This window comes from Tiliqua scincoides, chromosome 1 (genome assembly GCF_035046505.1).
Source record: "Tiliqua scincoides isolate rTilSci1 chromosome 1, rTilSci1.hap2, whole genome shotgun sequence".
In the NCBI taxonomy this organism is placed as follows: domain Eukaryota; kingdom Metazoa; phylum Chordata; class Lepidosauria; order Squamata; family Scincidae; genus Tiliqua; species Tiliqua scincoides.
In genome coordinates, this window is record NC_089821.1 from 135,156,871 (window position 1) to 135,178,518 (window position 21,648).

General features: G+C 45.7%; 1 protein-coding gene across 2 annotated transcripts in view; it reads left to right on the plus strand.

The window, feature by feature from the left end:
- Window positions 1–2,945: 2,945 nt before the first annotated feature.
- The window catches only part of PTCHD4 (patched domain containing 4), a 65,393-nt gene continuing 46,690 nt past the window's right edge, over window positions 2,946–21,648 (plus strand). The window contains exon 1 of one of the 2 annotated variants that reach the window (XM_066637784.1): window positions 2,946–3,551. In XM_066637784.1, the coding sequence (XP_066493881.1) occupies window positions 2,946–3,551 (606 nt within the window). The remainder of the gene's footprint in view (window positions 3,552–21,648) is intronic. The other variant, XM_066637791.1, reaches the window with a different exon arrangement.

Consider the following 21,648-nt stretch of genomic DNA (forward strand, 5'->3'; position numbering starts at 1 on the left):
TGTTGGCTAATACAATGTATACAATTCTTTCAGATCAGTGCTTGCTTTCTTGGTCAATTCTGCAGAAGAGCCTTTTTGTCCTCTGAAATCAAGTTGTGTAGTGGGTAGCCCAACCCTAATCAGTGCTGGCTCGGGGATCACATGGCTTATGCTGTGTCCAGCACTGAAATTGGGCGAGCTTCTCAGGGTAAGGGAAAATTTGTTCCTTTTGTCAAGCCTCAGTCTGCTCAATGAGGGTACTTAGATCTGCACCAGTTAAATAACTGGAGCAAGTCTGAGTAGCCTATGTAGGGCTCTTCTAAACCCTAAACCGTTCAGCCCTACCACCACCCTCCCTCTGTCCCTCCACCACCAGACACAGCACCTACCTGCTCCAGCAGCATTGGGCTAGATACAACACTGGTGGGATGGCACAGGCCTTCCTGCTGGCGCGGCCTACTAGCAAATTGTCGCAAATGTGCTTTATGGCACATTAGCAACAACTAGCACCAGCACAGCAGCTGTTATGCTAGCGCTAGCAAAGGTTAGGATTGGGCTGTCAGTCTGCAAACCTACACACACTCTTTTTGAGTGTAAAGTAGCTGAGATTCAATGAGATTCACTTCTGGATAGACATACACAGGATTGCACTGTCAGTTTTATTTTTATCCAAAACAGCTGAAAGATAGTACACCAGCCTGATTACGAGGCAAAGCAAATACAAATGTATTGATTCAATAATCATCCTAGCCTATCATGTAACTGTAGATGTTTTCTGTGGTTGCAGAACATCTGGGAGCTGACCAGCAAGTCCCACCCCCATCACAACTGTGGTTGTGCTCCCGACTCTCCCTAGAGATAGCATTTGTCTGAAGAGGTCAATGATATCCAAGAGAGGAAATCTTCCACATCACAAAAATGTTCCATATCATGGGGCCAGTCTCTCCCCAGAAGCAGCATTTGCTGGCCACTCCTGGACATTCTGTAGCCACGGACAGTGTCAGTGATCACATAACATCCAAATAAGGCTGCAGTCCTATACACACTTACCTTGAATTAAGTGGAGTAGACATGCATAGGATTGTGCCGTTAAGTACTTAAAGATATTGTGATTGCCTTGGTTCTCACACATTTAGCACTGGAACCCACTTTTTAGAATGGCAATCTATCAGGACCCATCGGAAGTGATGTCATGATGTCATGCAGGAAAATTTTTTAACAATCCTAGGCTGCAATCCTACCCATACTTACCCAGTGGTAAGTCCCATTGACTATCATTGTTAAAATAATATACACAGTAGTTTGTTAAAAGTACAGGTCTGTAACATTTCCTCCAATGCAGTCACATACCACGGCAGCATCAAGTCTAATCTATTAAAAATAAAATATTGAAATAAATGGGGACCCACCTGAAATTGGCTTGCAACCCACCTAGTGGGTTCTGACCCACAGTTTGAGAAACATGGCCTTATAGGATTGCTTCATAAAGCTGCAGTCCTATACACACTTATCTGGGAGAAAATTCCATTTAACTCAAGGGGCTTACTTCTGAATAGACATACAGACATAGTGTTGTGATGTGGTTCTTTAAACACATCTAGCTAAAAATACAGTCGCTATTGCTGGTTACTTATGTTGTCCCAGTAATGCAGGGTATACCTTCTGCAACAATGGCAGACCTAGCAAAACACACCCAAGCATCCTTGTTTTTCTGGAGCTTAAGAAATCTAGGTCTGATGTTGTCATGGAACAAGAAATCACACAGAAAGCTCTTAGGGGCCAAATGAACTAGCAGGCCAGCCCTGATGCAAAGGTGACCCCACTGCTGGTAAGAGAGAGAGGCTGCCTGTGCAGCTATATAATAAGGTACGTGTGTTATAGTGGCATCAGCTCTCAGGATATCCTGGAGATTTAAAAGCCGGAGTCTCCTGGCATTTTTCCAGGAAATGCCAACTTGGTTCGTTCAGTAAACACCCAAATGTCACCCCCAGTGGCATCATGTCCAGGTGAGGGACGTGCAGGATGCCATGGGTGGAAATGCCAAAAGAACAACAGGTTTGGCACAGTGATTTCTGATCTGTTTGTTGGACCTGGTCAAGGTAGGTGCCACTGTTCCCCCATCTCTGGCATTTCCCGAATCTCCTGCTGTGGCCAACTGACATGCGGGTGTGTCCTTGCTTGTGAGTAGAGATCACCGATCGAAAAGTCCATCTGTTCCCCCAGGTGCTTTTTTGCACACCACAGATGTATGCAGGGAAAGCATCTGCCACCCCCCACTGACCTGCAGCTGCAGGCTACGGCCCACCCATCCCCCCTCCGCCAATTTCTTGCGGGGGGAGGGCGATGGAGGTGGTTCCCTTTGAACCAGCCTGAGGCCAGTTGCCGAGTCCGCAGCTGCAGCTCTCAAGCCAGAGGCAGGCAGGCAAGGCAAGCCATGAGCGGGCGGGCTTAAAGTGCAGCATCATCCTGCCTGGCTTCCCCCAGATGCAGGTCGAGTGCCTTCCCTCGGCCAGCAGGAGAGGGAGGCGAGCGCCAGGTAGGCAGGGATGCGCCTTGGCGGGGGCCCCCTCCCCCGCGCCCCCTAGCCTGGCTCTGCTCCCGCGGCGACGGGATTCCTCCGGTCCTCTGCTGCAGCCCCAGCCCTCTTCGGCGTGCCTGCTGGAAGGAGAGGAAGAGGACACCTGGGGGCCGCGGCGCCCTGGAGCCCGGCGATGGCTTCGCGCGCCCACAGCAGGGCTGGGGGAGGCGGGGGGGTGGCTGCTGCTGAAGGGGCCTGAGAGGGGGAAGCGGGGAACGGCCCCAGGGAAGCCCGCTCTGCCTGTCCCCACAGCCAGGCACCCGCACGCACGCCCCACCGATCGATATTCGGTCGCCTTGCTGCAACTTGCTGCAGTGTTTGAAAGGAGTGGGAGAGGGAGAGGAAGAGGAAGGAGGCAGCACGCTCGGCCAGGAGCTCCCGATGTCACATGTGCTTTCTAACAAACGGAGCGGGAGCATCTGCGGGCTGGCTCGGGCGGAGGAGGATGCTGCGGCAGGCGATCCACAGAGGGCTCCAGTCTTTCTGCCACCAGCTGGGCTTGTTCGTCAGCCGGCACCCGGTGTTCTTCCTGACGGTGCCCGCAGTGCTGACCATCATCTTCGGCTTCAGTGTCCTCAGCCGCTTCCAGCCTGAAACGGACCTGGAGATCCTGGTGGCCCCGAGCCACAGCCTGGCCAAGATCGAGAGGAGCTTAGCCAACAGCCTCTTCCCCCTCGATCGCGCCAAAAGCCAGCTCTATTCGGACTTGCACACTCCGGGAAGGTATGGCAGGGTGATCCTCCTCTCCAAGCCCGGAGGCAATATTTTGCACCAGGCTGAAGGGCTGCTGCAGATCCACCGAGCCGTGCTGGAAATGAAGGTGAACCACAAAGGCTATAATTATACTTTTTCCCATCTGTGTGTGTTGAGAAATCAGGATAAGAAATGCGTGCTGGATGATATAATTTCAGTGCTAGAGGATCTGAGGCAGGCTGCCCTCTCCAATAAGACAACAGCCAGGGTGCAAGTGAGCTATCCCAACACTAAATTAAAGGTATGCTCTTAACTGCATGCTTTTGCCAATTAAAGAGGCAGCACTTCATTTCTTGTCCTAAACAGAACAGAAGCATTGTTGTCAATAAATCTTTGTTGTTTGTTTAAAAAATGAGGCACCCAGTTATGCAGACCTCTCCTAAGAGAAGAGTTAACAGAAGAATGTGTTTCTGTTGGGAGTGGGGTCTGGAAAATGGGCCAGTTTGCAAAGCACAAGACTTTGCAACACCAGTTGTGCTTAAGGGTTAATGCGTTACAGGGTGGTTGACACAGCTGTGTAAGATTGTCCAGAAAATGTCATCATTTGTACCTATCAGAAACTCTCTTTGGTGTGCAAATATTCCATTCACATGAACCAGAATGAGCTTTCAACAAAGGCACGGTCTGTTCTGTAGTGTGCTAGTGGCAGAGGTATTGCAGTGATTCTAGGAATGCTCTTCATCACCTGCAGGTCTGGGGACCAGGTGGCAAGTCCAATGTCAGAAAGACCAGGCTTCATTGCAGTTCCTGAGTAAGGGCAAAATCCAAGCAAGAGGTTAAAAAGTTTCTGCCTAGCTAATCAAAGTATTTCATATTCCTCTGCAAACAAACATCATACCTCTGAATCTCAAAAATACAACTGTTTCTGGGGAGTTTCTTCCTGGCTCAACAGAATCTCTCAGCTCCTGGACAGGCTGTTTTGAGATGCCTTTGAAAAACAGTTCAGAGGCGACTACATTACTCTGTAAGCAAAATTTCAAGTATAATCAGCAAATTTGATATCAGAGTGAGCCTTCCTGCTTATTTAAGGAATGAAGTAATAGCCATAGTGAAATGGCTTGTAAATAACCGCATATTTTATTGTTAGCTGCATGGCAGCCATAAATGGGGTGAATACTATTTAAATTATGGAACAATTATGACTAAGTCCCACTCCATTCATTTCAGGAAGACTTAGCTTGACTAACTGTTGATGGATCACAACCTACTTGTTTCTTGGTGTTGATGCAGACGTTACATTTTCCCAAGTGGGATAATGTCCCAGCTAGGAAATAAGCACCATGTGGGAAAACATGCATAAATCACGACTTGAGCAGCAGGAAAAACTCAGACTTCAGTGATCACAATTTTAATGTATGTTAATCCCATAGAAACAGTAATCTCTGGGTAGGAAAAATGTAACTTATTTCCTTCCTCTAAATTTTCAAGCAGCAGGTTTTAGAGTATCTTAGGCTTCTAATAAATGCTGGGCTGGAAAATGTCCAGCATTTATTAGAAACTTCAGAATGAAAATTCAACTATTTAAGCTGCTCTCTATCCTTAGTGAAACCTGCATTTTGACCATTAATAATAGACAGGGCTATTCTGACAAGTTTCTTATACCTGGGAAGTTCCTAAATTTAGTGTACAAGAAATTATCTTCATGGGCTTTTCTTGTGGCAGACAGTGCATTATTTCAATCTAAGCTACGTTCTCTGCATGATGGTGGGCAGTGGGCCAGGTTTGACATGAGCTTGAAGTCCCACACGCAAACAAGTGCCTGCATCCACCTACTCAGCTGAAGCCTATGTGTTGGTAGAAATTGGCTGAGAGATTTGCACTGCTGTTGCTTTTGCTTGACACCCCACTTGCAAATGGGAATATTCCCAGAGGCCCTTGCATTATAGAGGGTGGGGGGGGGTGTTCTTATTGACCTGTGGAAAGAGTGGGAGAAGGATGCTACCCAAATCTCATGGACAGGGCACTCTTGCAGCAGCTTCTCCTTCTCCCACCCTCCCATTATCCAATAGGTTTCCTCTCAAAGCCCTGTGATGAGTGTGCCAAGCCACCTCCTTGCATTCTGAAACTGGTGCTCACTACATACACAACTGGAAACATGGGGAGTGAGTGGGGTTTTTTTGGGGGGGAATATTCAAATTTGACTTATTCACTTATCTGAACAGTGTAACAGTGCTTGCATTCCCTTTTCATCACATGAAATAAGTCAGTGTATGTATTTTCTGTTGCTTATTTTTGAGAACCAACAAGGTGATAACTCTATAGTGAACTACAAAATCTGATTTATTTCTACTAAAGTTTGAGTGGAATTAGAATGTTGGCATTTAGCATTGCCTTCTGTTCCTGAAACTTTTTCTCGGATTCTAAATGTTGTGAACTTCCTGTCATATTCACTGGCTCCTATAGATCATGGCTAGTTCATCATGAGTGAAAGAACAGGTGTTCTTTGGCACTTGGTATTAAGAAAAGAAGTGTGAGTATTAATTCAGTGGATGTAGGAGTTGGGGTTGAACACATTGGTTAAATGCTAATTAATATAAGTGCTTGTTATTTGTATTTCTGAATAACTGACCCTGGAATGAATTCAGTGCTATTTCTGTGGGCTGAATTCCCTTCCCCTTGACTTAAGAATGGCTCCCTCTCTTGTAACTTTCCGGCGAGGCCTGAAGACCCTTCTGTTTAGACAAGCCTTCTGAGTTCCTGGCCTTTTAAACATCTTTTTAACATCTCTTAACATTATTTAACATCTGCTCACAGGCATGATCCTTTTCTAATTTGCTGCCCTATGCTCTTACCTGATTAGTTTTTATGATATGTTATGTTTTTATTTGCTTTTAAATTATATTTTTAACTTGTTTTAACCTTGTTTGTAAGCCGCCTTGAGTCCCTTCGGGGAGAAAGGTGGGGTAAAAATAAAGTAGAACAACAACACATAGTGATTATATTGCAACACATTTGCTATGCATGTGAAATGTGTCTGCAAACACTGGATGCATGCCAAAAAAATGACATCCAGTTGTGATTAACAGGTGCCCTTGAATGCCTGGACACATATATATCCCCTTTACACTTTATGTACTCATCACAGCAAACACCAATACGCATGCTGCGGACATGATTGCAGGATAAACTGTTAACTGGCCTTTAGAAAGGACTTATCTTGCTCCAGAAATGCCTGTAAGGGGAAGTGCATAATTTAAACTCCCAGCCTGCATACTAGCTTGTTTTCTGGAGGGCAGAATAGTAGGACAATCACAGGCCTTGATCCACACAATCCCAAGTATGGGGCTGGTGCAGGGTTGTCCTGTGCAGGAGTCTTCTTTCAAAATTTTGATTTGGCTTTAAAATGCTGAAATGGGAGCAGCAGTGTCTTTGATGCAGATGGACTCTTAAGTAGGAAAAAAAATTCACCATGTTGATGAGTTTATTTTTCAGCCAAGAGCTGGTTTGCACATGCATAGGTTTCACTTGATCCAGTGGCGAACCTGGGCGTTCCAGTGCCTGGGGCAAACCCCAGTTTTCCGCCCCCACCCCTTTTCCACCCCCTCCACCTGTTATCCAGAAGTAATTGCGGTGTCAAAAGAGATCGACTAAGCTGATTACGGGGCTGGGGCACCTTCCTTATGAGGAAAGGCTACGGCGTTTGGGCCTCTTCAGCCTAGAAAAGAGACGCTTGAGGGGGGACATGATTGAGACATACAAAATTATGCAGGGGATGGACAGAGTGGATAGGGAGATGCTCTTTACACTCTCACATAATACCAGAACCAGGGGACATCCACTAAAATTGAGTGTTGGGCGGGTTAGGACAGACAAAAGAAAATATTTCTTTACTCAGCGCGTGGTCGGTCTGTGGAACTCCTTGCCACAGGATGTGGTGCTGGCGTCTAGCCTAGACGCCTTTAAAAGGGGATTGGACGAGTTTCTGGAGGAAAAATCCATTATGGGGTACAAGCCATGATGTGTATGCGCAACCTCCTGATTTTAGGAATGGGTTAAGTCAGAATGCCAGATGTAGGGGAGAGCACCAGGACGAGGTCTCTTGTTATCTGGTGTGCTCCCTGGGGCATTTGGTGGGCCGCTGTGAGATACAGGAAGCTGGACTAGATGGGCCTATGGCCTGATCCAGTGGGGCTGTTCTTATGTTCTTATGTTCTTATGTCATCATTGTCATCGCAGTGACTTCTGTGCGGCTACCTCTTCCGTTCCCCCTTTGGAAAAAAGGGGGAAACAGCACAGAGTTCTCCATTGGAGCGGTTTGGGGCTGCTGGAGCTGCCGGTTTCTCTTCCTTTAAAGAAAAAGGTGGGCAGGCGGGCGGTGGGGGGGAGGCTTGAGGAGGTGCCCCTGGAGGGTCAGTGCCTGGAGCATATGCCCCATTTGCCCCCCTCTAGGTACGCCAGTGACTTGATCATCCCATACTTGATAATTCAGCATTGTGATTCTTGGATGAATACTCTATTCATCTATTCTTGGATGAATAACTCAATTGAGAATATTCTGTTTGGGTGACAGGGTGACAATTTCCATCTATGATTCACATATATTACCCATCACTATGAAGCACTGTCAGCACTATGTTTCTGAAGTCCCTTAGGCAAAACTTTGCACTGGATCCCCCACAGCACCCTTCCATCAACCCCCTGATGGCACATTGGGTGCAGTCCCTACTACTGGTACTGAGAGCTCAGGGATTTGGGCAAACAAATGGGCTCTCCTTGGCAAGGCCAGACCCAAACCTCCTAGTATTTGAGGCAGTGTGCCAAATGCTGCCCCCTTACCTGGTGATGTGTCAGCCTCTGATCCTCTGACGCTCTAGCCCACTGCTCTCCTCTTCTATGCACTTTCATTTTATTCCCCTCTTCCTTTTCTAATCCAGGGAATGTGAAGGGAAGGATCAGTAGGGGAGTGAGCATGTGGACAGAAGTGGGTATACCCTGCCAGTCTGCTGGTTAGGCGACTGCTTCAGTTGGTCTAATGGGTGGGCTAGCCCTGCTTTTATAGGTTTGGGGCCTTGGCCAGTACTAAACCTGGCTAACCTCTGACACCATATCTCACCTGATGCTTCCATCTGTGAGTGATGAATACATGTGAGTAACCTGACTTTCAGGTACAAAAGTTTCAAGGTGCAATATTCCAAGCCTTGGGATTTTGCTACTAAATCAGGTTGTAAACTTCATAAATTTGACAAGCCTGGCTGAGTGTAGATGTGGGAGGATGGTCGGGAGGAGAGTGAATATCAAGTCCTTCTATTTTCTTACTCCTTGCTTGGCAATAAAAATACTGCAAGAGGATGGAATGGTGGAACACAAGCTACTGTCAGCCCAATACCTGGAATTCAGTGTACTCTTCAGCTGCGGCCGTACTTGGATCGTGCAGACCTGGCCACGGTGATCCATGCTACGGTGACATCGAGGTTAGATTATTGTAATGCGCTTTAAGTGGGGCTGCCCCTGAAGATGGTCCAGAAACTGCAGTTAGTGCAGAATGCGGCAGCCCGTGTGGTCACTGGAGCTAGGCGGTTTGACTCTGTCAGCCCGCTTCTCCGGGGGCTACATTGGCTGCCCATTTGTTTCCGGGCCCAATTCAAGGTGCTGGTTTTGACTTTTAAAGCCCTATACTGCTCTGGGCCAGGGTATCTTAGAGACCGCCTACTTCTGCACAATCCGGCTCGTCCTCTTAGGTCATCAGAGAAGGCCTTTTTACAAGTGCCGCCGCCTAAGGAGGTACGTGGGGCGGCGGCAAGAAATAGGGCCTTCTCAGTAGTGGCACCAACGTTATGGAATTCCCTTCCCCTTGACTTGAGAATGGCTCCCTCTCTTGAGACTTTTCGGCAAGGCCTGAAGACGCTTCTGTTTAAACAAGCCTTCTTTCATGGCCTTTTAAACATTTTTTCTATATCTTTTAGTATTTTTTACAGGCTGGATTCCTCTATGATCTGCTGCTTTATGCTCTTTTTATCTTACTACTGTTTTTATGGTATCTGTTAATGTGTTTTTAATATGTTTTTTATCTGTTGGTTAAATTATGTTTTTTAATCTGTTTTTAACATGTTGTAAGCTGCCCTGGGTCCCTTTTGGAGAGAAGGGCGGGATATAAATAAAGTTTATTATTATTATTATTATTATTATTCAGTGGTGTTTTGCAGATTGGGCTGGGGAAGCAAATCTTGCATGTAGTTTGAAAACCCCATTTTGTCTTCAATTTTTTTTTTTCCTTTATGAAGAATGGTTTTACAGCATCCTGAATTAAATGAGCTCTTTGGCATCATCTTCCTGGTTAGGAGTCTTTCTGTAGCCTTCCTCACTGTGGGCTAGGTTTATACATCCTATCATGGATAAGAAGCAACTCAGAGTATAATTTTTTTTCCTTTCTTTTCTGTAACAAATGTAAAGTTGTTCCTATTTAGTATTGAAGAACCTAAGACTAATAGCCCAATCCTATCCTCCCACCCCACTGGTGTAGCTGCACCAAAAAACAGGCACACTGTATCCAGCAAGGGGGGGAGGAGATCGGGATGCTTTGGAAGAGAAAGGGGATTTAAATCCCCTTACCCTGAGTAAGTTTCCCACTCTGCAATGGATCTCCTAGGACCTGTGCTAGTGATTTTGCTAACGCAAGTCTGAGGAGAGAAGAGGGGCAGGGAGCCTCCTACTGGAGGATATAGGATCTGGCATGCACCATCACCACTGGATTCACCGCTCCCACAGCCTCCCCACCCCATGCCCTTCTCCACTCCATTTTGCTCCTCCCCAGCTCATTCTACCCTCCACTGCCCTCTTCCATCTCTCCCACCATCCTATCTTTCTTACTGGGTGGTGAAGCTCTGGAGATGTGTGCTGGAAGACTCCAGCCTTTCCACAGTCACCCCAGTGGTGTACTACTCAGCACACTCCTGGAAAGTACTTTACAGCTGCTTTTCAGCAGCCAGTGCTGATGGAACTCATGTTGTGCCAGTGCTTTCAGCCCATTGGATTGGGCTATTAATCGGCCAACTAACAATCTGAGCATGTGACATCTGTTTTTACTTTCTCCTTCAATTCCTATGCCCAGTGAAGAGTGGAATTCAAAAGCCAGTTTCACTATCTGTTTCACAACTGGCAGAATGGCAGCAAAATGGCAGATGCATTTCAATGTAAGTAAGTGTAAAGTCATGCACATTGGGGCAAAAAATCAAAACTTCACATATAGGCTAATGGGTTCTGAGCTGTCTGTGACAGATCAGGAGAGATCTTGGGGTGGTGGCGGACAGCTCGATGAAAGTGTCGACCCAATGTGCAGCGGCAGTAATGAAGGCCAGTTCTATGCTTGGGATCATTAGAAAAGATACAAAACAAAACAGCTAATATTATAATGCCGTTGTACAACTTGATGGTAAGGCCACACCTGGAGTATTGTGTCCAGTTCTGGTTGCCACATCTCAAATAGGACATAGTGGAAATGGAAAAGGTGCAAAAGATAGCGACTAAGATGGTTACTGGGCTGAGGCACCTTTATGAGGAAAGGCTACGGCGTTTGGGCCTCTTCAGCCTAGAAAAGAGATGCCTGAGGGGGCCATGATTGAGACATACAAAATTATGCATGGGAAGGATAAAGTGGATAGAGAGATGCTCTTTACACTCTCACATAATACCAGAACCAGGGGACATCCACTAAAATTGGGTGTTGGGAGGGTTAGTACAGACAAAAGAAAATATTTCTTTATTCGGCATGTGGTTGGTCTGTGGAACTCCTTGCCGCAGGATGTGGTGATGGCATCTGGCCTGGATGCCTTTAAAAGGGGATTGGACAAATTTCTGGAGGAAAAATCCCTTATTGGTTACAAGCCATGATGTGTATGTGCAACCTCCTGGTTTTAGAAATGGGCTATGTCAGAATGCCAGATGCAAGGGAGGGCACCAGAATGAGGTCACTTGTTATCTGGTATGCTCCCTGGGGCAGTTGGTGGGCCACTGTGAGATACAGGAAGCTGGACTAGATGGACCTATGGCCTGATCCAGTGGGGCTGTTCTTATGTTCTTATTTTCAAGACTAGTGTGCTTAATTAATGCTGTCATCACATCATGAGCTGAGGCTGTTGACTGACTGATTATCTCCACAATTTAAAATCATGACTTCAGTCTTTCAGGATGTTTTAAAAGAAGAGGAAATCTAACTTTTGATTACAGCTGTGAGAAAAGAAAACCATACCTGTGTAAAATGTTCTGTCATGTATACATGAATGAAGGAAACTAGATGATAAATGACACAAGTTTTGTAATATTCCTGTGTGTATTGCAATTAGGATATGTAATATTTAAGTCTTCTAAGCAGTGGCGTTGCTAGCGAGGGGGCGGTCCACCCCAGGTAGCAGCCGGGGGGGGGGGTGACACCACAAAAGACTCAACATCGCTCCAAGCAGACAAATGTATTGAGCCCTATGGAAAGCAAAAGTAAGCCACACGGTCGTGTTTATTCGCAAGTAAGCAAGTGTGCCTTGGCACCTGGTCGAGTCAGGCAAAGGGGAATGCAAGGCTAGCTGCATGGTCCCAATCTGATGAAATGGAGCTAAACAAATGCTCCAGAAGGCAGCACCCCCCAAAGAATAAAACAGAGGCTTGAGATGGTAAGGTTTTAGTTTGTTTTTAGACTTGTAAAACCAGGTGGGTCCTGATAGTGACATGCTTGAAATAAATTTACACTGAACTGGGCACTGGGAGAGCTGAAAATCTCACTGACATTTTTTTTTTTTGGGGGGGGGGGGTTTGTTATTGCAGGCAGGCTACAGAGAAAATTCACTTGGTGAAGCAGGGCTGGCACCCCCTTATTTGTTTTTCTTTAATTATTTTATTTTGCTTGATTATGTCACTTCCAACCATGATTCTGGACAGATTGTCATTGTAAAAAGTGGGTCCCAGTGTTTAAAGTTTGAGAACCACTGCCTTAACTCAAAATAGGCATATAAGACACCCTGGGGGGATGACACCCTAGTGACCAAAATTCTGGAAATCATGGCTTTTAGGAATAATACCATCATGGTATATAATACCATTTGATGCAGAATTTCATCCAGTGCCTGTGGAGAAATATTCACTGCATTTATTTTTTGGTCATTATTCATTTCATGTCATGACTATTACTTCTCTCAGTCTCACCTACCTCACAGGGTTGTTGTGAGAACAAAATAAGGGGAGGAACTATGTATACCACCCCGAGCTGCTTAGAGGTGGTATAAAAATGTGAGTGAATTAATTAATTAATTAATTAATATAATTAATTAATAATTAAAGAATTATGTTGTATGGGGTGACAAAAATTTATGGGCCTCGACTTAGCTACACCACTGCTTCTAAGAAAGGCTTTCATACGTATTCTCCTTGCATGGCAAACACCAGCTGGATGTTTGAGAGGTTTGCTAAACTTTTCTCTCAAATTATATGTGACATATAGGTAATTTGGATTTACTGCATGTACATTTCAGGGAAAGGGCTGGGCTTCTGCTCTTCACTTATAAAACCTCACCCCCTAACGTTCTGCCCATGTGAGACAGGAAAGGTAATGAGCATATCTAGTGCTGCAGACTGAACCAATGCATTGCTAAGGGCTGGTGGGGTTGGAAAATGTCTGAGTAGCTCCCCTGGGGAGTGCTGAACTCAGTGATGATGTTGTACTGGGAGGGAGGGCAGCAGAGACACAGTGCCCAAGACACAGACATCTTGAATCAGGAACACAGATTTCAATATTTTTATAAATTACAAATTTCCTGCACAGAAAAAAGAGTGCAGACTGTGGGTCTAGATCAGTAGTCTAGATCTCAAACTTTCAGTACCAGGACCTACTTTTTAGAATGGGAATCTCTCAGGACCTACTGGAAGTGATGTCATGACTAGAAGTGACATGTCACTGACAGGAAAATTTTTAATCCTAGACTGCAATCCTACCCACACTTACCCAGGAGTAAGTTCCATTTACTATTATTGTTAAAAGCATATACATAGCCTGTAAAAAGTACAGATCAGAAACATTTCCCCCAATGCAGTTACATACCATGATTGCATCAGTCTAATATATTAAAAATAAAATATTGAAATAAATGGGGACTCACCTGAAATTGGCTCGTGACCCACCTAATGGGTCCCAAGCCACAGTCTGAGAAACAATGGCCTAGATCAGTGATGGTGAACCTTTTAGAGACCGAGTGCCCAAACTGCAACCCAAAACCCACTTATTTATCGCAAAGTGCCAACACAGCAATTTAACCTGAATACTGAGGTTTTCGTTTAGAAAAAACAACTCATACATTAACATCTTTTACCTACTATTACTTGTAACCCATAATGAACTTTTCCTCTAGAAATCTGTCCAATCCCTTCTTAAAGGCATCTAGGCAAGTTGTCATCACTGCTTCCTGTGGCAAAGAGTTCCACAAACTAATTACATGCTGGGTAAGGAAATATTGGCAGGGAAGGGGTGGCTGCAAGACCTTACTGCTGCTCATTTTCTCAAACAAGAAAAAAATTTTTTTTTAAAGCCCCACCCACAGAAGTGGGCTCTAAGGCTGCAATCCCAGCCCTCTTTCCTAGGAATAAGCCTCATTGACTCTAATGAGGCTTACTTCTGAGTAGGCATGCACAGGAGCAGGCTCCAAGGCTGCAATCCCGGCCACTCTTTCCTGGGAGTAAGTCTCATCAACTCTAATGGGGCTGGTTGGATGGCTGCATCATGCTGTATTTCATGCTCACAGCTATGTGAAATTGTGCATGCACTTCTTTTCCAATAGGATTGGAGAAGCAATTCTGTGGTTTACCTTTAAGATAATATAAAAATTAGTTTTGTGTGACATTCTTGCAGATAAGCCTTCAGCAGGCAATAAGGCAGGGCCAGCAGCAAGTGCAGGGCTGGCGCCACAAAGCCCAAGCTGTGGCCCGAGCGCTCTGCTCCCCTCCAGCTATGCCACGCTGTAAGCTGTGCTCCCCTCCAGCCTAGCTCCTCTCCAACCCCACCACAGGAATGTCCGCGCTGCACCCTCAAACTGCAATCCTTCCCTCACATTCTTGGGAGTAGCCCCACTGACTACAGTGGACTTACTTCTGAGTAGACATGCATATGAGTGGGCTCTCAGGCTGCAATCCCAGCCACGCTTTCCTGGGAGCAAGCCCCACTGACTCTAATGGGACTTACTTCTGAGTAGACAGGCAGGAGTTGTCTCTGTCTGCGCTGCTCCCCCCCAGCTGCGCCTGTGCTGTGGAGGAAAAGCCTCTCCTGGCGCTGAGTGGGAATGGCGGGCTACAAAGGTTCAAATGGCTGAGGAGGAGAGCAGCTCAGGATTGGCTGGTCTTCAGCCAGTGAAGGGCCCTGAGCCATTCTAACAGAAAAAGCCAGGAGTCTGCTGGATGCTGATTGGCTGAGCCTGCTGGAGAGTTGGGGAAGGGAAAAACAGGGAGGGAAACAAACTCAGAGCAGGTGGGGGCAACGGAGTGAAGGGAGAGGAGGCAGCAGCTTCAGCACCCCTCTCCAGGCTGCCTGGCTCAGTGCACGTGCCCACAGAAATGGCTCGGAGTGCCCTCTCTGGCACGCGTGCCATAGGTTCGCCAACACTGGCCTAGATCATAATCTTGTGACAAGAGCATGTGCAGTAGTTTTGCTGTGGGTACATCCAGCAAGTTAGGGGTTGCAAGTTGTTTGTGGGTGAATAGGTCTGGAGGTCTGGTCTAGAGGGTAGAGCCTCCGTCTGCCTGAAGATAACATCCACAAGGTCGCCAGTTTGAGGCCACCGGCACCGTGTGACCTTGGAGCAGCTGACAAGCTGAAGCTGAGCAATTCCATCTGCTCTGAGCATGGGAGGATGGAGGCCAGAGTGTGAAGCCAGATCGGAATGAAACACCTTGAATGTAGTAGTTCTTGAAAGAAAGAACCTTCTTTGACATTGTAAAAATCCCTATTTAAATAGGGATTTAGATAAAGCCTGCCTATGTAAACTGCCTTGAATAAAGTCTTGAATAAAGACCAAGAAAGGCGGTATATAAATACCTGTTGTTGTTGTTGTTGTTGAATAGGTGGGTGGGTCGGTGGCAATGATTTGCAGTGTTTTCCTTCATGGAAGTTTCCAAAGTGTACAAAGGTTGTGTTGGCTTATTAGAAAATATCAAAAGGCCAAAGTAGAATGACACCTTTATGTGGGCAAAATCAAATCTCACAAAATAGTGAGCAAGCCTTCAAATTGTACAGAATTCTCTTGAGTTGGATGTTGAGTGAATGGCGAAGGGAGAAGAAAAAGCTGAGCAAGATGTTGAAATTGAAAAAGCTGCAGTCTATAATAGTCTTTAAACAGAATGCAGGACAAGTTATACAAATTTCATTAGACTAGACTCAGCTGGGTGCAAAGCAGATTTCAGGATGCACTAAAGGTTGATGGAGACAAAGAAATAATAGTGGCTACTGCTCCATATTTTTTGTAGGTACTTGGATCCACTTCCAGTACTAAGCAGGTACACACATGATCCTTGTGAAGTTTCAATATCAGATAACAGTGGCTAGCTAAAACAGTTTGTAAGAAGAATTAAACAAATTAATGGATGATCTGTCTGTCAACTAGTTCATCTGATTATCAGCCGTTGGGGACAAAAAAGGGGAATGTCTATCATTGTCATGTCCTGTGACCCATCTCAGAAGCACCTGGCTTGCACCTGGTACTCTTGGAAGAAGGGATGAAAGGAGGGAGGGCACTTGGTTCAGAAACAATGAGAAAGACAACCTCAAAGGTGTACTGAAGATTTATTTGACTGAGTGCAACACGTTTCAAATAAATGATTCTTCTTCAGGGAGGTTAAATAAAGAAGTCTTTTGTACTGTCTCAGAGTCAGTACAGAAGCCTTCTTTATTTAATAAGAGCTCTTGAAGAAGAAACAACTAACTAGAAACAAGTTGGACTTCATAAACTCTACATTCAGTGCACTTTTGAGGGCCAAGATTGGAAAGAAAATGTTGGTCTGATCCAGCAAGGCAATTTTTTGGTTCTTTAGGCTGTGTAACTATTGATCAAAGGATACTTCTGGTTTGATAAACCCCACCTCAGTTCAGAAGACAGACATCAATGCCTTTGAGTCCTCTTCTAGCCCTGTGATAATCTTATCTCCCAGTACTTCTCACAAGTCTTCTCATACAGGCCTAAGGCTGCAATCTTATCCACACTTATTTGGGAGTAAGCCCCATTGACAGTAATGAGATTTACTTCTAAGTAGAAAGGCATAGGATTGGGCTCTAAGTGAGACATCCTTTAAGAGTTTTTAACTAACTGAGATGAGATAGATGAGAAGGCAGAACAGAAGAACAAACACAGTAGATTAAATAAAACCTAATCATCAGTCCAGGACCCTGGTCTAGAACTCTCCAACTGGGCTCACTAAAATTACTCCACAAAGACAAGTGTACGACATGTGTCCAGAAAGTAATGAGAATGAAGTTTCTACGCTCGAGAAGGGCTCTGTGAAGGGAGAAGTTGACCAAGGTCACTTGTATTGGGGTGCCAGATATACGTTAGAACAGGGGTGTCCAAACATTTTGTCAGGAGGGCCACATCATCTGACACTGTGTAGGGGGCCGGGAAAAAAAGAATTAATTCACATTTAAATTTGAATAAATTTACATAAATGAATATATTAGATATGGAACTTATATGAATGAGTGAAAGTCTTGCAGTAGCTCAAGGCCTATAAAAGGCCTTGCACAAAGCAAGGCCAGCCTTTCGTTTGCTGCATTACAGACATGAAACAGCAAGTAGTGGAGGCAGCCTTCATCCCACAGCTCAGGTGAGAGGTTGAACAGTTGTCCTCACACTGAAAGCAGTTGCGTCAGGCCAGCATGGGCTCCAGCAAGTCTCCAGAGAGCCAGAGGCTCATTGGAGACTGGAGGCTCCCTGTGTGCCGGATTGGGAGCCCCCAAGGACTGTAAGTGGCCCCAGGGCCAGGGTTTGGGCACCCTGAATTAGAACACTGATCAATTGCATTCCAGCCCTGTGAGAGTCAAGACATTCTTTTTTGTGACACCCTCTTCGTATTAAGAAAAATGCAAGCGAGTTTGAAACATCAATCTCATTACTTTCTGGACACACCTCGGAGGTCACCCCACCACGGGCCGAGGTGGCTCACAGCAGCCTGGCAAGGGAGGGGCAGGATGGAGGCAGCGAGGAGAGGGGAGGAGGTTGCTAGCCCCAGGGGCGGGTGCCCCCCAGGGAACTGCCCTTTCTGCTTTCCCTGAGGGGAAGGGGGGGTCAAGGGGGTAGCCAGGCCTACACAGGCCAGGATGCCAGTGATGATGAGGTGGCAAGTGGATGCAAGCAGGAGGCTGTGCATCCAACAGCCCCTGCTCGAGATCCAGGCACAGGCAGCCACACTAGGGAGGAGGAACTGGGTGCCGTAACCCCTCCCCCTGAGCCAGTCTGAGGCCTCCCAAAGGTCCCCAAAGGGCCAGCCTGGTGGAGTGTGGGTCCCCCCCCCCACACCAGGACCCTCACACTCATTTAAATTTGTTCTTCTCTTTTTGCAGTTTTCCACAATCATATTATTAGTTATTAGCTGATCTTTTGTTCCCCTTGTATTCGGGCAATTTCCTTTCTGCTCAGATGGAGCAAGCCGGTTCTTTACAAGATGCTGCTGGACTGCATGTGCTATTACCCCAGTTGGCAACTTAAATGTTGTTGGTAGGCATGTTATTGGTCTATAGTTACTAGCAACTGCTCCTTTTGCTTGATCTTTTATGATTAGGTAGGTTTTGCCAGATGTCATCCAGTCTTCAATTTCATCTCCTTCTAGTATGTTGTTAAACTGCGGGGCACTGCATGGGTGCAAGTTGTTTAAGCCAAAAGCCATGCAGTGCAGTTCATCTTCTCCTGGTGCAGACCAGTTTTTAATTTTCTTTGCCTTTGTGCTAATCATTTCTGTTATAACTAGATTTTCCATTTCAACTTACTTTTCCTTCCTGTTTTCTTCTCTCACCTCCTTTATCCAAGCTGCACAATATCATCCTTATTTGGTATTGTTTACTGACTGTATGCAATCTTTCCACCACTATTGACACTTTGGTTAAACTGCTTCCGATTTATCTGAATCGGAACTGGAGATTCTGCGTATACTGTGCAATTCTTGTGTCATATTGGCCGATCTTTTTTGAAACTGCACTTATTTGCTGCTTAATTATTTCCAAAGCTTCTTTGATCTTCCTAGTTTCTAGATGGTATTTGTTGATCAGGTATTCTTTGGTCTTTGTATTTTTTTCAGTTTCTTTTCTTTCATCTCCTTCAGCTTCCTGGCATCAGATCTTAGTGTGGCAATTTTGCTCTGTAACCTGATCTTCCATTTTGATGATGCATTATTTTGATGTTTTAGTTTTATGGTTTTGCAACCAAGTTCTTCAGTTATTATTGCAACTGTGTTGTACATGAGTTGGTTTGTAAGCACAGTGAACTGGTGCTTATGGTGGTTAGTACAATGTTTGTGTTTTCTAGAACTGTGGCAAGATGTCTCATTTCGACATATTTAAACACAGGCAATCTAAGAGCCCAATCTATAACAGTGCACACCAAGTCACCACCAGTGTGCACTGTCGCAAACATACCATAAAGCACGTTTGCCATCCCTCCGCGCTGGCCCATTGCTCCGCGCCGGCCCACTAGCTGGTGCTGGCTAGTGCCGATGGAAAGCTGGTGCTCTGCTGCTCAGTGGTTGTCTAAGGGAGGAAGTGGGGCGGGAGGAGGGTGGGACCAGTGGAGCACAGCTCCACTGGATCCTGAGCTCTGTGTCGGGCCCCGTGGCCCTGCGCAAAGCTCTCTAATTCTGTGTCAGCTCCAGAGCTGCCATAGAATCAAGTAATTCCATTGTGGGGTTATTTTCTTTACTTGAGGGAAGAGAATGAACTTCTTGCTGAGGTGAGTGCAAAGGAGAGGACACCAGGGAAAGACTGTTTGAAACTGAATATGCGACGGGTGCTTCCTCTACTGCCAAATTTTCCTGTATTGCCTTCTCAACTAACTGGGCTGCTAAACCGGGCAGTTGTTCTATTTCTGTGCTCTGGGCTATTCTCTGCATTTCTTCCAATTCAACATCAGTGAACACTTTATTCCTTAGAATAACTTGGCACTGATCAGCTATCTCTGCTCTATGAGTTCTAATGTTGGATGTTTCTCTTTCCAGATCTTATGCATTCTCTTCAAATAACCCTTCCTTGCTAGATTTAATTCATAATAGCAATTTCTTTATTCTCGATTTTTGTAAACTTTCGACGTTTGTGCAATGCTTGTTCTTCCAGTAATCCTACAGCCTCTCGCCCTGGTTGCTCAGCCAGTGGTCCTGAGTCCTGTAACCCACTTGTCACCAGATGTCCAGGAACTCCCAACATCCAGCGCATTCCTTGTTGACCTGGGCAACGACTAATCTGGTATAGGATGCTTTTTTGTTTTTCACTTTTCTACAAAAAGTTCACAAAGCAGTTTACAGAGAAAAATAAGATAACTAATGGCATTTTTCCAACTGGTTATCTCTTAATGTGTTTATTTACGGTATTTATATACTACTTTGGCACTCAAAGCAGTTTATCATTTGAAAATACTAAAATAATGCCAACTAAAAACTACAAGTGATAATGTAGAGTGTCTATCATTGGTAGTACCTCAGGAGCTAGTGGTACGAGCTCTCCCTGATCTAGGTGTTGCTTCTTTTAAATCAACACATGATGGATGTAAGTGATGAAAATAACGTTTAAACCTAATCCAGAGCCTCTGGAGTATTGGGAGGAACAATTAATTTAAATGGAAAAAAAAAATCATTTGCACTTGGCTTACAGGGATAATTACATATAGGTGAAAGGAAAACACCAAACTGTAAGCGTATGATCAATAAATGGAAGAGCTCTGAGAGAGGTGAACACCAGGGATCTCTGCTTGGTTTTATCTTCTTATTTAACATCTTAGAGCCCAATCCTGAGCTTGGCACTCTGGCTTTCCGCCGAGCGTATTGTTGCAAACGTGCCGTAAGGCACACCTGTGAGCCTTACCGCCGGGCTAGCACCCATGCTTGTGCTGGGCTAGCACTGGCTGGTGCTGGGCTAGCCCTGGGCAGGAGCCCTGTGAGTGCCCGTCCTCTGCTGCTTGGTGGTCTCATGGACTGCCAAGCCGTGGCACGGTGAGCGGGGGCGGGGAGGAGGCGTTCCAGGGAGGGGGAAAGTGTGGAGAGAGGGGGTGGGAGGCTTGCTGGGGGAGGGAAAGGGGAGGCTCTGCTCCACCGGATCCAGAGCGTTCATGAAGGGCTCACCACCCGACACGAACGCCCTTTCCTCACCGCCAATCTTTTGGTCGGTGGTGAAACGAGTAGCCCCACTGCAGGGTTGCTTCCCTTACCCAGGAGAAGGGGACGAAAGTGGTGCCGCCTCTCCCAAGGTGCTGCCTGTGGCTGCCTGAGGTACGCAGGTTGTGGTGGGAGCCATTCTCCGCGCCGCTGCAGCCCAGGGCAGCTCAGGATTGGGCTGCCCATTAATTATCAGGGAAGTTGTAGCAGAGAGCATGCTAATGAATTTCACAGGTGATGTGAAACTTGGAGAAAGTTGCTAACCTTGGTTAGTACAGGGAAAACATTGCAATGGATAATAGTTATACATTTGGCGGAAAAAATGAGGGAGAGAACAAAATTAATGGTCACCGCTCCTCTTTTAGGCAGATGAAAGAATGTGAAGAATTGAATGCTGAGCCAAAGTCTGCTCTGAAAAGAATTAGTAATGGCCAACAGTATAACTGACAGTATAAAAAGGCTGGACAAATTGACTGTTTATAGGCATATCATCAAATATTAGGCTAAGTGCCTCTGGATATCATCAGGTATATACCTATTTCCATAGTTTAAGCAGCAATCCTGCACTAAAGGAACTTTTTAAAATTCAGTGTAAGACCTTTGTGCCAGCAATGTCACATCAGCATTGGGGTTATGCTGGTGGTGTTATCATGGAGTTGTTTCCCCAACACTATGTGTAACTAGTCCAGATATGACTAATACAGAGGCCTTGTCAGCATGGTGCTCTGTGACGAGTGTATGATGGCTGTGTTATTATGATATTTCAAAGTTGCTATGTTTTCTGAATTGATTGATTGGCTTTGTACTGCTTCGCTGCTGGGTGTGCATTAAAGATCTTGACTAAACTATATTTATGTTTACACCAGCATAAATGACTGCAGGTTTAGGGCCCAATCCTATCCAATTTTCCAGTGCCGGTTCAGCCGTGCCAATCGGGCATGCACTGCATCCTGTGGCAGGCAGTCACAGAGGCCTCCTCAAGGTATGGGAAAATTTGTCCCCTTACCTCGTGGCTGCATTGTGGTTGC